Here is a 13,986-nt window from a genome sequence, read left to right on the forward strand (position 1 = left end):
TTATTATTGCAAAACACTTTTTTATTTACTACGTGAAATATTTAACATGTAAAAATGTAACAAAGTCTTTTTAAAGCATTGCTCGACGACAAGACCATATCGATGGCATTATGCACAGAAGTGTTCAGTGCCGCAGGTGTGATTTTACAGAAAAGCATTTTGAAAGTAGTAGACTGGTAACAATTTAGTAGACTCGTAACATTTTAAACGATTAGTAGACTCGTAACAATTTATCGTACACTTACCATATTCGGGCACAATAATATTTGAAGAAATACGGCAATTTTTGTGAACTTAGCTCAATTTGACCAAATGTTGTACTTGACACTTGTGCGCATAATTCCATCGATATGGTCTTCTACGAGTTTCCGCGTTCTTTTTATATATATATATATATATATATATATATATATATATATATATATATATATATATATATATATATATATATATATATAATGTCTTCAGTTCAATTGTTTATATTAATATATTTTGGCTTATAAATTTTATTAAATATTAACGTAATGTTTTAAAATGTAATAAAGAACAAAAAAAAATTAAAAAAATAAAACATATATGGGTCAAATCATTATATTTCAACCAATTTGAAGAAAACTTTGTGGGCCACCATCTCTAATTTTCCTGATTTTTACATATTGTTATGTGTATTATGTAGATAGATTTATTTGAAATTTCAGACTTCCAAGTACAACGGTTTAGAAATTATAGCCTTAGAAGCATGACACAGTAGCCCCCCCCCCCCCCTCTTCATTTACAAATGGTCAAAACAGACTACTTTAGAGCTGTAGAACTTTATTCTCAATTTCAACAAGTGTCTCATTTTTTTAGAACTATTTTCTGGATAGTTCTCTTTTTAAAAAAGTGAATTTTATTAATTTGTGTTTAATTTAAAAAAAATTATGACCTCCTCAACTTTGTAAAAAATCCTAAAATTGCTTTAATATGCCAAAATGAAACTAACTGTAGCATTATTCTATTCATCCACAAGTCTTTACAGATAAGTTTTCTGATTAGCTTCTATTGTCTGCAATAAATGGGCAAATGATATGCACCTTGCTGCAGTTTGTAATTCAAATATATCGTTCACATACTCTCGATGTTATGGCGCATATTGGATCATATCAGTTAGCTCAAGTAGCCCCGCATGACGATATATATATATATATATGTATATATATATATATATATATATATATATATATATATATATATATATATATATATATATATATATATATATATATATATATATATATATATATATATATATATATATATATATATATATATATATATATATATATATATATATATATATATATATATATATATATATATATATATATATATATATATACACACACACACATATATATATATATATATATATATATATATATATATATATATATATATATATGTATATATATATATATACATACATATATATATGTAGTTAATACTACATATAGTTAATATATAAAGCTAAATCTTCATACATTTTTGAATCTTATTACTAAAGTTCTATTACAAATTGAGAAAATGAAAAGTTATAGGGCGTATTTATTTATATATTTAGTTTTAGTTACAATTAATTTAATTTATTTTAAAATAAAGATTTTATGTATTTGTTGCTTTTAGTGTTATAAGAGTATTTTTTGTCAAATTTCTAATAAATGTTTATTTAAATCATTAAACAAAAAAAGTGTTTGGAATTAAAAAAATTGCGTCTATCCAATATGATGTAAAAAAAAAAATAAAATACATGTTGCATTAATTGATAACAATTCTGCAACTAGAGTGATAGTCGGCAAACTGTAATTCCATTGATTTATTTGTGACTAGCCACTGATAAATCGATGCAATAAATTACCATTTAATAAATATTGGTAGAAGATATTTTAATAATTTTAGTAATGTTTTTAACCTATAAAAAATGAATATTTGGGCCAAATTTGAAGTTTTTTATATTTTTATAAAAGAACTAGTTTTAGCGTATTACATATGACCCAGCAGGCACAGAACGTCCGCTAGATAAACCTATAATGAATGGTATAAAATTGATGGATATTTTTGAAATAAATATCTATGATAATATATAAGTAACAAATACAAACTGCCTCAAAACTTTAATAAATATACTGAACATAGAATTGCATATCGAGGTGCAAACATAGCATATCATAGCATTGCATATCGAGGTCCAAACATATAGAATGTCTTTCAAAAAAGGTTTAAATGTATGGCAAAGTCATTCAGTTTATTTAAGCTTGAAATCAAAAAAAAAATTTTAAAGTTTGAGATTCATTTGTGCTTGAGTAACTCTGAAGTTATTTGATTTTATTTTTTCAGTATTTTTTTATCTCTATTGGATTAACTGATCAGCGCACCAGTTTTTTACCCATTAAGTTTATTAATATAATATCTATATTTTGTTGAAAGTATAGGGGAGAGTTGCCAAAATTGGAACAGCTCCTTAATTGGAACACTTAGCTTTATTTAGAAACTGGAACTTATTCTACTTTCATTAATATTTTTTCTTGTAAAGAAAATAATTTTCTTTATTTTTTGAAACTTCTAGTATTTATCATGTGTGCCTTTACCTCTAAATATTATATAGAGGTATAGGCACACATGATGACAATTTTTAAGTTGAATTAACTTTTAGAATTTCCAAGACCAACTTATTGTCCATGAATTTTCCTAAATAATGATATTTTTCTTTGGCTTTCTTATTTTAAAAGACTTGAGCGAAAGGGCCAAGGCAACGTGGGGCGAAGGCATCATTTCCCCCCCCCCCCTCCCTACTTTGGTTTTTTGATACCTTTTTTTTTTTTTGTTTAAATGGATTAGTTTTAAATATTTCTTTTTTTTCGTAGCCTTTGGTATGTTTTGTTGGTCCTTTGCCTCCTCTTCCCTACTAAAATGTCACGCACGTATTACCAAAGGAAAAATACGTGGTAATAACTTGTTCATGGAGATGTGAAACTTTATTTTACCTTCAAAAAAAACAAAAAATCTTTAATCCATCGTAGCCACTGGGCAAAAAGTGGCGCTAGTCTTCGCATCCTGATATTTTTGCTTTAATAAACCCATTGATGGTAGCAAAATTATTGTTATGATTATACTCTTATACAAATCTGGAGTAAAAGTTTCAAATATTGAACATTACTTTTGTTTTTGCTACAAATGTATCTGTATTTTACTTTCTTCGTATCATAAAATTTTACAAAATTCAAAACAGAAAAACTGTAAATTCAAATTTCAGAAAAAAGATAGCTCCTAAACAAAAATATAAAAGTTTCCAATAGTATACTATAAACTCACAAAAATAAGATTAGGTGTCACTCATATAGCTGTAAAGCTTGTAATAGAGTGACACCTAAAAAAAACAAATACAAAAAAACTATAAAAAAACAAAGAAAATTTAAAATAAAATAAAGAGAAAAAAAAATAGAAACGGAAATAAAATAAAATAAAGCACTAATAAATAAAGACAATATTAATAATTGCAATAATAATAATGTAATAAAAAATAAAAATAATATAAATAATAATAATAATAGGAATAAAAAAACATTACAAATAGTAACTATAACATGATAACTTAACAAAAAGTTATAACTAATGATAAAAACTAAGGTAAAAATAGTTATAGTAAAGTTTTTAACTATGACAGAAATTATTAAATTAACATAATATTTGCAAAAAGTATGACAATGACCATCAAGCATATTCAATGGAATCACTATCACCATCATTATAAATAATATTAATAAGGTTTCTAAAACAAAGATAAATTAATGATAATAGTAACAATAATAGTAGAGTTTAAAAAGATAGTATGAAATAAAAGTAATGATAGTTTCATAAATATATAATAAAGATGAAAACCAATCATTAGCAATGTCATGTATTGTGATACAATTTTTACAATTAAAATCTTGTGGTCAACTGTATCAAATGCTTTTTGCAGATCAATATAAATACCACAAGCAAATTGACCACTATCAATTGCACAACGAATCATTTCAGTAATGTTAATAAGTGCATGGGAAGAAGAGTGTTTTAAACGAAATCAAAAATGGCGGCCGTAGAGACACTTAGAGCTATCTAGAAAGTGGTTGATAGGAGAGTACATTAAATTTGCTATAACTTCGCTGATATTTTATAATAATGATATTGGCTTATAATTATTGCAGTCAAGTTTTGAGTCCTTTTTGTAGATTGGTTTAAGACATGCAGTTTTTAAAATATTAGGGAATATACCAGTAGCGAATGAGAGACTAAACAGATTAGAAAGTACTGAAGAAGTATCATTAGCAAAAAGTTTTGGAATAAAGGTTGGAACGCTATAAGGACCAGAAGCCCTGCTATTATTTACAGAAAGAATAACTGATATTATTTGATTTTTTTTTTAGTAGGTTTAATGAAAAAAGAGTCAGGATTTGATGTTTTTGAATACTTATGGAAGTTAGTATGAGATAAATGAATATTTTTTTGCGGAGTTGAAAAAGAGTTGAAAATTTCCGAAATTTTAACAGGATCGTTTATCATGGTGTTGAAGAAACAAAAGATGGCTATGTGATATCATCCGAAGGTATACTCAAAAGAGTTCTAATACCCCATTACGTAACTCTCAAACTTTTACTATTGGTAGTAAAGTAGATAGAAAAGTGGTTTTGTTTTGCTTCTTTGAATAAGTGTTAAAAGTAAGTTTTAATTGGTTTTGTAAGTTTTTCAAGATAAGTTTGTCATGATGAACTTCTTAAATAAATTGTTTCGTTACTCTATCGACCATAAAAAGTGAAATGCTATTTAAGTGCAGGCATCGAAACAAATTTCTTCTCGCCCTATTCGACACGGGTGATTGATCAATTTTCTAATTAATTAAAAATTGATTGTTTTGACGTCAGAACTCATTACATTGCTTTGTTATGTTTTTTCTGTCGATTTCTGTATTTCGTATTATTTAACAGTTTTTCTTAATTTAAAGAACAAAATATGGCTGATGATTGCCGAAGGGCATGAAACTTTAAGTTCCATCACAAAGTTGTATTTTTTTTTTATTTATATATTTATATATATATATATATATATATATATATATATATATATATATATATATATATATATATATATATATATATATATATATATATATTAAACATAGATATATAGATAAAAATATAGATATATATATATATAGATATAGATATAGATATATATATATATATATATATATATATATATATATATATATATATATATATATATATATATATATATATATATATATATATGGGTAATACGGAAGTTATAAATATATATATATATATATATATATATATATATATATATATATATATATAAATATATATATATATATATATATATATATATATATATATATATATATATATATATATATATATATATATATATATATATATATATATATATATAACGGGTGATGCGGAAGTTATCGGACAAATCCTAATTTCATTATTTGAGCATAATAACTTTATTTTGAGCATATAAACTTTATTATTTGAAATACAATTATTTAAAATGAGGTTAAATGCAGCTGAACCAGAATCTTTTCGAAAGCGACTAAAAATGTTTTTTGTAAATAAACCTAATATAAAAAATAAATAAATCGTAAATCATTTTGAAAAGGAAGGATTTGCTCGAAATACAATATATGATAACCTAAAAAGACTTGAAACTGTTCAACCGTTTTCTGATAGAAAACACCCTGGTCGTCTTACATCCTGGACTAGAGAAAAGAAAGCCGAATTAACGAGACTTGTCAACAATCGAAAAGGGGTCAGTCAAAGAAAAATGGGTATTAAATTCGGTGTAAATCAATCGACAATTGGTCGTCAGTTAAAAAAAATGAGTATTAAATATAGAAAACGTGAAAAGACTCCAAAATACACTATAGAAAAAAAATAAAGGCAAAGAAAAGAAGCAGGAAACTAGTTAATTAACTCTATAACACAAAATCGCTAGTCATCGATGACGAAAAATACTTTTGTTTTGCAGGGAACAACATGCCTGGAAATTCTGGATACTACACAAACAACAAAAAGACATGCCCAGAAAGTGTTCGTTTAATAGGAAAAGAGAAATTTCCGAAAAAATTTAATAATGTGGATAGCCATATTTGACCGTGGTATGTCCGAGCCATTGTTTCGACTTCCAAGGCTGTAGCGATCAATTCATCAATCTATTTTAATGAATGTTTAGAAAAACGACTTCTTCCATTTATTCACAAGCATCATGGAGACTTTAACTATTTATTTTGGCCAGATTTAGCAAGTTCTCATTATTCTAAAGATTCTCTAAATTGGATGGACCAAATTTGTCTATTACGTTGATAAAGAATCCAATCCCCCAAATGTGCCTCAAGCACGACCAATTGAAAATTTTTGGGGACATTTGGCACACAAGGTTTACGAGGGAGATTGGCAAGCTTCAACAGAGCAAGTTTGTATTGATCGCATTAAACTAAAACTACAAGAAATACAGTCGCAAATGAAAGGCGTCAGGGCAAAATTGAGATCAATTGCAGATGGTTGTGTTTTTTCATATAAAAAATAATATATTTTTATTAAAAAATAAATGATTTATTTAAAAAAAATATAATAGCAGTTTGTTTTTTTTATTTATAAATAAGTTATTGACGTTTTTATTTTGTCCGATAACTTCCGCATCACCTGTTATATATATGTATATAAATACAGTGCTGCTCAAAAAGTTTAGCATACAGCAGAAATAAATTTATTTTTTTTCAGTTAACGTACTTTTTCATTCAAAAAGGCTTTGAATTTTTTTTTTCAAATATCAATTAATTAGACCTAGCCTAATAAAATGAGATATAAAATTTAAAAAATTTGCTTAAGCACATCCTTTGTTTTTAATACATACATTTAGTAAACGACCGGGGCTGGTATTTGATATAGTCCAAAGTACTGGATAAATATTCGTGCATATTGACTTGTTTTTATATATCATATCATTATGCACCAATATTTACACAGCCCCAACCATAAACCCGGCTTTGGCTCAGGTCAAATACCACGCCCCGGTCGTTTACTACATACATTAGCTGGTATTCTTAACTTAAAAAAAAGTGGTAAATTAAAAACTCCTTTTTAATAAAATATCAAAAAATTTAAAGTAATATTTTGTGTATATATTGTGTCGCATAAACAAATAAGTAATTTTTTGCATAAAAAAATTTCTTTATGATATAGAGATTTTGAATGTTTGTTTTAAATTCATTCATCCTTTTTGTTTTGTTTTCGTATAAAAATTTGCCATGGGTGAAAAAGCAATTAGTCAAGAAATCAAACCGCGTATTATTGGCCTTAATATGGAGGTTACTCTAAAATTGAAATATCTTGAGTTTTGTGTGCTTCACTTTCATGTGTAACTAGAACTATTGCCAAATTTAACGAAACTGGTAGTACTACTGACAAAAAGCGTTCTGGGCGACCAAGAACGATGACAATTCTATTTATAGAGTCGCCAGAAAAAATCTTAAATACTCAGCTACTGATTGCACAATTATCACAAAATATTGCACAAAGTATTGCACAAAATATTGCACAACTATCAGTAAAACTGATTGCACAAAAAATAAAGCTGGCACTTAAAAACCAAACAACAAGACAAACAGTTAATAAGAAGCTAATAGACTATAAACTTTGCTGCTATGTTGCTGCCAAAAAACCATCGCTAAAACCGTCAGACCGTTTAAATCCAATTAAATTTTGTAAAACACTTTTAAAAATGAGTGACTTTAAATTAAGAAGAATTGATTTTAGCGATGAATCAAACTACACCGTCCTAAATCGTAGAATAAAGTAATTGTCCGTAGGCAAGACCGCGAATCGTGAAATTCTCCTTTTATAGTACCAAGGCCACAAGGTGGAGGTGGCTCAGTTGGTATATAGGGTTTTATTACATATGATGGCCCAGGTTTACACATGTTATACAATGGTTAAATGGATCAACATAGATATACTGACACCCTTGAAAATTATTTAATCCTTTCCAAAGACATTTTTTATGGTAACGAGCCTGAGTGGATGTTTCAACAAGATAACGCTCTATGTCATAAAGCAAAATCTGTAACAGGATGGTTTGAACAAAATAATATCAAAATACTTCAGCGGACAGCTAGATCGCCTGATGTAAATCCAACTGAAAATGATTGAGCTGTACTGGACCAAAAACTTACTAAAGAGCCAGTAACTGCAGCTAATGATCTAAGAGAAAACTTAAAATCATCATTTAACGGTTTAACAGTTGAATATTGTCGTAAACATTTTGATTCCATAAAAAGATGTGCATTATATATAAAAAATAGAGGTGGTCACATAACTTATCTTTGACCTAAAAACCATTTTAAAACTAAAAATGCTAAACTTATGAGCAGCTTTTTTTTTTCTTATTTTATATATCGACTGTATAGAGCACAAACGTAGTATGTCCAAAAACCAAAATGAGGAGAAAAACGGATTTCAATTTTCAAAACCATTTGTAAAATATAGCAAAGTATTATGTGTTTTGTGTTATATCTAATGATGGATATCACTTATGAACATTACAAATGTCCTCTACAAGCTTATGTTACTGCTAATAAGAATATAGTAAAACATTGATTTCATAAAATGTGGACATACTACGTTTGTGGTCAAAACAGTCGATATGATAAACTTCTGACAAAAAAATAACAGCGTTATTTCATTGTTTATTTTTTTTTTTTGTTTATATATATTCCTTATATTCTAAAAAATAAAATTTGTATCTAAAATAACTAAAAAATTTAATTTTAAATTAAAATATTTAGTTTTTAAAAAAAAATAGTAAACTTAATTTGGCATGCGTGCTAAACTTTTGAGCAGCACTGTGTATGTATGTTTATATATATATAAAACCTGTGTATGTATATATATTTATATATATATATATATATATATATATATATATATATATATATATATATATATATATATATATATATATATATATATATATATATATATATATATATATATATATCATATACGTTGATCATCATTATGTATATATTTCAAAAGTAAACTCGATATCATTCCAACGTCTGCCCGATGTGCTGTCAACGTTTTTCTGCGTCAATAAAATTATTTTTATACATAACCCAGCAATCATTTTCCAGTGGATTTACAATGTTCTTATATTGGCATTTTAGACGGTTCATTGGATTTTGCTCATTATTTACTTAATAGACCATTAGTGGCATCCACTATCAATGGCCAACTGAAAACATTCCAACATATGAAACCGTAACTAATCTAAAACCACTTTTGGCGGCTGCCAAAAGTGGATAACGGATGTAACCGTGTAATGACCTTTTCCTCTCTGTCTTTGCTGTGCGGACTGAAGGTTTACTAAGTAACCATTAAGCATAACTATTGTGGACCGCTCCAAATGCCTGTAATATAATATGCCGCCAAAATATCCGTTATTTCAGGTATGAATGGACGGTAAGTGTATCAATAATTAACTCACGTTGATTTTAATAAATTTAAAATTAACGTGATTTAATATTGGAGAAGAATTATATAAAGATTCAAAACTTGTGAAAAAAAATTTTTTTGTCTTGCTAGTGTGGTTTATTTGTTATAAACAAGAAAATAAAAGAAATTGCCGTAAATTCAACGTGAAAAATTATAACTAAAAAAAACATTTTTATTTTTAAATTTTTTTATAAACTCACTATTTAATTAGTTAAATTTTATAAAATTTCATATTTGATTAAAAAAGTCATAAATGACCATATAAAGTTTTTGTGAATGATGTGCGATAATAAGAAATTAAACGAAAAAATACGTCTAACAAAGAGGAACAATTATAACTTAAAATAATTTTTATTTAAGTTTATCTTTTATTTGAAATTATGGAATTATGATGTATGCTGAATTTTATTTTAATCGTATTTAGTATGCTGAATTTTAAGACATAAAAGTTTTATTTTAAATATATTTAGTATACTGAATTTTACTAAAACTTACAATAAAAGAACTTATCAAATCAAATATCAATTAAACAGGTTAGAGGTTGAAAACTTTCTTGTAAAAGACCCAAAAAAAATGAGAGGGTTTAAGTAAGAATACTAATAATTGATATTACAAACTTTAATATTAATAACACAAAATGTTTGGTGAAGTAAGAAAATCTTTTTTAACATTATTGCAGAAGCTATTTTTACTTCATCACACATTTTATAAACGCTAACTTATTATCAAAATGAACAAGACATTGTTTTACATGTAATTAAATATATATAAATTTTTCAATTATTTTGAAGAAAATAAAGAAAGAACATCATCTTTTAGATGTTCGCCATTTTTTTAACTTGAACTTCTTGAAGCTTGTAGAAAATACTAAAGGGTACGACCTAATTAGTGGATGGCTGAACTTATTTAAATTTGAACTTTTCAAATTAACTCTTAAAATTTTTGAACTGTGATTTATTTTAGTGTTGTGAATTTCTTCAATTTAGGTTTCTTGTGATTCTTCTGAATAAAATCCGTTACTACAGGTATCAATCTTGAAAAATTGAAAGGTTTCTGTTCCAATCCTGATTTAACAGAATGCTAATCCCCATGCAGCTAGCTAGAAGAGTTGCTTGAAAACAAAATTGAATTTGAAGAAAGAAAGTTATTATAGTTAAAAACTTAATGGTATCAACATGCTTTGAGAATGTTCTTACCTCCTCCTATATTATACAATATGTATAGTATCTACATAAGAGGAATGTAGATTTCATAAATATAGAGAGCATACAAAGCCTTTAGAACTTTAACTGCACCTTAAGTTTATGCTGCCTTTTGGCTCATATCTGAGTTTATTGACAATCAGGCTGAAAAGCATGTAATTGCCGAAAAAAATTCATTTTGAACCGCAAGAGACCTTGGGTTTTGGAGTGAGCACACATTAGAATTAGTTTTGTGTACATTTTTTAAACATTCCTTTACTATTTAACCTATACTGATTAAATTTGAGGCAGACAAACTATAAAACCATTTGACAAAGCTATACATAAAACAGTCATCTTTGATTCGCTATATAATTATTCATTTTTTTGTTTTGTTTTTGCATAACCTGAAGGGTTAAGGTTTAAATTAAAATTAAAATACGGTTATTTTTAGAATAAGCTTTTAAAGTAGGAAAAACCTGATGACTCTATTAAGTTTAATTTATTTACTTATTCTTTATTTTTTGATTGTTGCCTAAATGCCAAGTAAAAATAAAAACGGACTCATTTTGGGGATTCTAAATCTAATACAAATAAATTTTGTATTTTTATACAGCAGCCGTTGCGCAGTGGTAAGAGTTCTGGATCAGAACCAAGTGGCTTAAGATTAATGCTGTCTCAAGCCCATTTTACAAAATTGGTAAAGAAATAGGCTTTAATTTTCTGTTTAAATGCTTATTCCGCAGTACATGTTGGTAAGACCGTTAGGTTTTCTCGGAGCACCACAATAACGGGATAAAAATATAAAAAAGTTATTATTATTGTCACGCCGAAAGTATATTGTTGTTATATATAACGTAGAATGTATATTATTAACCCTTTTTAAGAGGAATAATTGTCTACTTCTTATACTAAAAAAAAAAAATTCAACAAAATTTGCATTATTCTTTCTTATTTCAAAATGTTTGAATTTTAATATTTTTAATTCGTATATTTGTATATTTTATTCTAAAATTTTAAACATTTATATCATCTGGTTCTCGGCACCTATAGTACCAGTCGTATATATTTGTATAAACACTTTTTACAGACTGTGGAGAGTTCAACTTCTCACACAAATCACAAAAACGTTTTTGCACAATATCTCCAGGTCCACAATCGTGACTTTCATAATCCTCCTTCCACTTTAGAAATTCCAAATACTCAAGTTCATTTTGATCGAGTCTAAACAAGTATTCAGCTAAGTGTTTTGCAGATTTAAACTTTCTAGTGTCGATAAATGAATTAGGAGGACCCAGAACTGTGTAATTAGCATCACCCCGTACCACAGGGACAGCATTAGTATTTAGAATTTTTATAAACTTTTCGGTGGCGTAATCAACAGAAAAGCTATTTTCAAAACTAAAATAAAATTTGTATTGATTGCTTCATATCCATGCAGCTTTCTCTTCTTCGTTTTTTTCACATGTGTTATTTTGTCCAAACAAAGCTGAGCATTGCCAAATATATCTACGGGCATGTACTTTAATAACTCATTCATGTATTGGTTTCGTTGACTCTGCGAATTGCAATTACTTACCATCCAAGCTGCCAATTTCTTTTTTTTCCCATAATATCTTTTTTACCCAGAGAAAAAGCGCACATGGGATACGCGTGGATTTTTTCCATATGTAACCCATGTGGGGATTATTATTTTGTCCCATGTGGGTTTCATATGGTAAATCCCACATGGATTCCATATAGTAAATCCCATATGGGATACGCATGGGTTTTTACCATACGTAACCCATATGGGGATTATTATTTTGTCCCATGTGGGTTTCATATGGTAAATCCCACATGGGTTTTATGTGGTAAATCCTACATGGGATATAGGTGGAAAATACTACATGTTATAGATCTTAAATGCCACATATTTTAATCCAAATGGTATATAAGTAGTCAATACCAGATAAATGAAAGTCTGAATGCTTCTATGATAATGCTTCTATGATTTTAAAAATCATTTAATTTAAAAACTACTTAAAACGTAATTTAAAATTAATTAATCGAAGCTTTCAGAGGCTAAACTTAATCTGGTATTTGCTACTTTGTCCCATTTGGGATTCAAAATGTGTATCATTATTGATCTTTTACGTGTGATGTTTTCCACCTATAACCTATGTGGGATTTACCACAAACTATTATAACGAAATTTTGTAAAATTAAAAAACGCGTTGCAAAGTGAATTTACTTTAAAATAAATGCTATTAATAAGTACATTCAAAATAAATATTGATAGTATTATTTTTTCTTTTGCGATTTACACGCCGTTTTTTGAATTAATTAAATCGCTTCAGCTTGCATAATACCAAGGTTTTTAGTATCTTCTAACTTTCTTCAAACATTTTCTAAAAAAAAAAAATATAAATACAAATATATATGAATATAAATATATATATATATATATATATATATATATATATATATATATATATATATATATATATAAATAAAGATAGAGAGAGAGAGAGAGAGAGAGAGAGAGAGAGAGAGAGAGAGAGAGAGAGAGAGAGAGAGAGAGAGAGTGAGAGAGAGAGAGAGAGAGAGAGAGAGAGAGAGAGAGAGAGCAATTTTAATAAGGAACCTTATTAGTCGAGCTATTTTAATTATTAGCCAGGTTGAAGTCATTAACGAATACAATATTTCACAAATAATTATTTCCTAATTCATTACTTACAATGACTAACGTATTATGGGTAATTGAACACATATTATGCGTAATAAGCTTGAACCCATGAGGAGTATCCTGAAAAAAAGTAATCAATTAGGATAAGTAGTTAAACAAAAAAACAAAAACAAAAATGTAAAAACCTACTTTTTCAATGATGTAGATGTTGGGTGCAATAGCCACTGGATCCAAAAGTATCTTTACTTTTTCGTCACACACACGGCCTTCTTTTATAACAGGCCTTGACATCGCGCAAAATGCCGTAAAAACTAAAGGCCGATTAAACTTTCACTTTTACTTATATTGATATATTTTTATATTAGGTAGGGTGTAATGGCAGTCTATGTTTTCTAATAATAATCTCTAGTAAAGACGGAAATATAAAAAGAAAACCAAAAAGTTGTTAAAAGATAATCATATTTTTCGTATTTCAAATTTCATTAAGAATATTTATGTAATATTAAATAGTATCAATAACAAGCAGAACCATAACAAAGTATAT

The 13,986-nt window shown here is 27.1% G+C and overlaps 1 protein-coding gene across 1 annotated transcript; it reads right to left on the reverse strand.

Moving 5' to 3' along the window:
* Positions 1 to 11,790: 11,790 nt before the first annotated feature.
* On the reverse strand, positions 11,791 to 12,442 carry LOC136083061 (alpha-(1,3)-fucosyltransferase C-like). Its single transcript, XM_065802469.1, has 2 exons — positions 12,354 to 12,442; positions 11,791 to 12,175 (listed from the first exon to the last, which is right to left on the reverse strand). Exons 1-2 carry the CDS (start codon positions 12,440 to 12,442, stop codon positions 11,791 to 11,793), a joined length of 474 nt encoding a protein of 157 aa, XP_065658541.1.
* Positions 12,443 to 13,986: the final 1,544 nt, after the last annotated feature.

The sequence above is a fragment of the Hydra vulgaris genome, chromosome 08 (assembly GCF_038396675.1).
Source record: "Hydra vulgaris chromosome 08, alternate assembly HydraT2T_AEP".
Taxonomy (NCBI): domain Eukaryota; kingdom Metazoa; phylum Cnidaria; class Hydrozoa; order Anthoathecata; family Hydridae; genus Hydra; species Hydra vulgaris.

Excerpts from the sequence above, each read along its gene's own strand:
- LOC136083061 (XM_065802469.1), bottom strand. The coding sequence starts at position 12,442 with ATGGAAAAAATCCACGCGTATCCCATGTGCGCTTTTTCTCTGGGTAAA. Across the intron at positions 12,176-12,353 it reads AGAAATTGGCAGCTTGGATG|TTTTGAAAATAGCTTTTCTG; the intron begins GTAAGTAATTGC and ends ATTTTATTTTAG.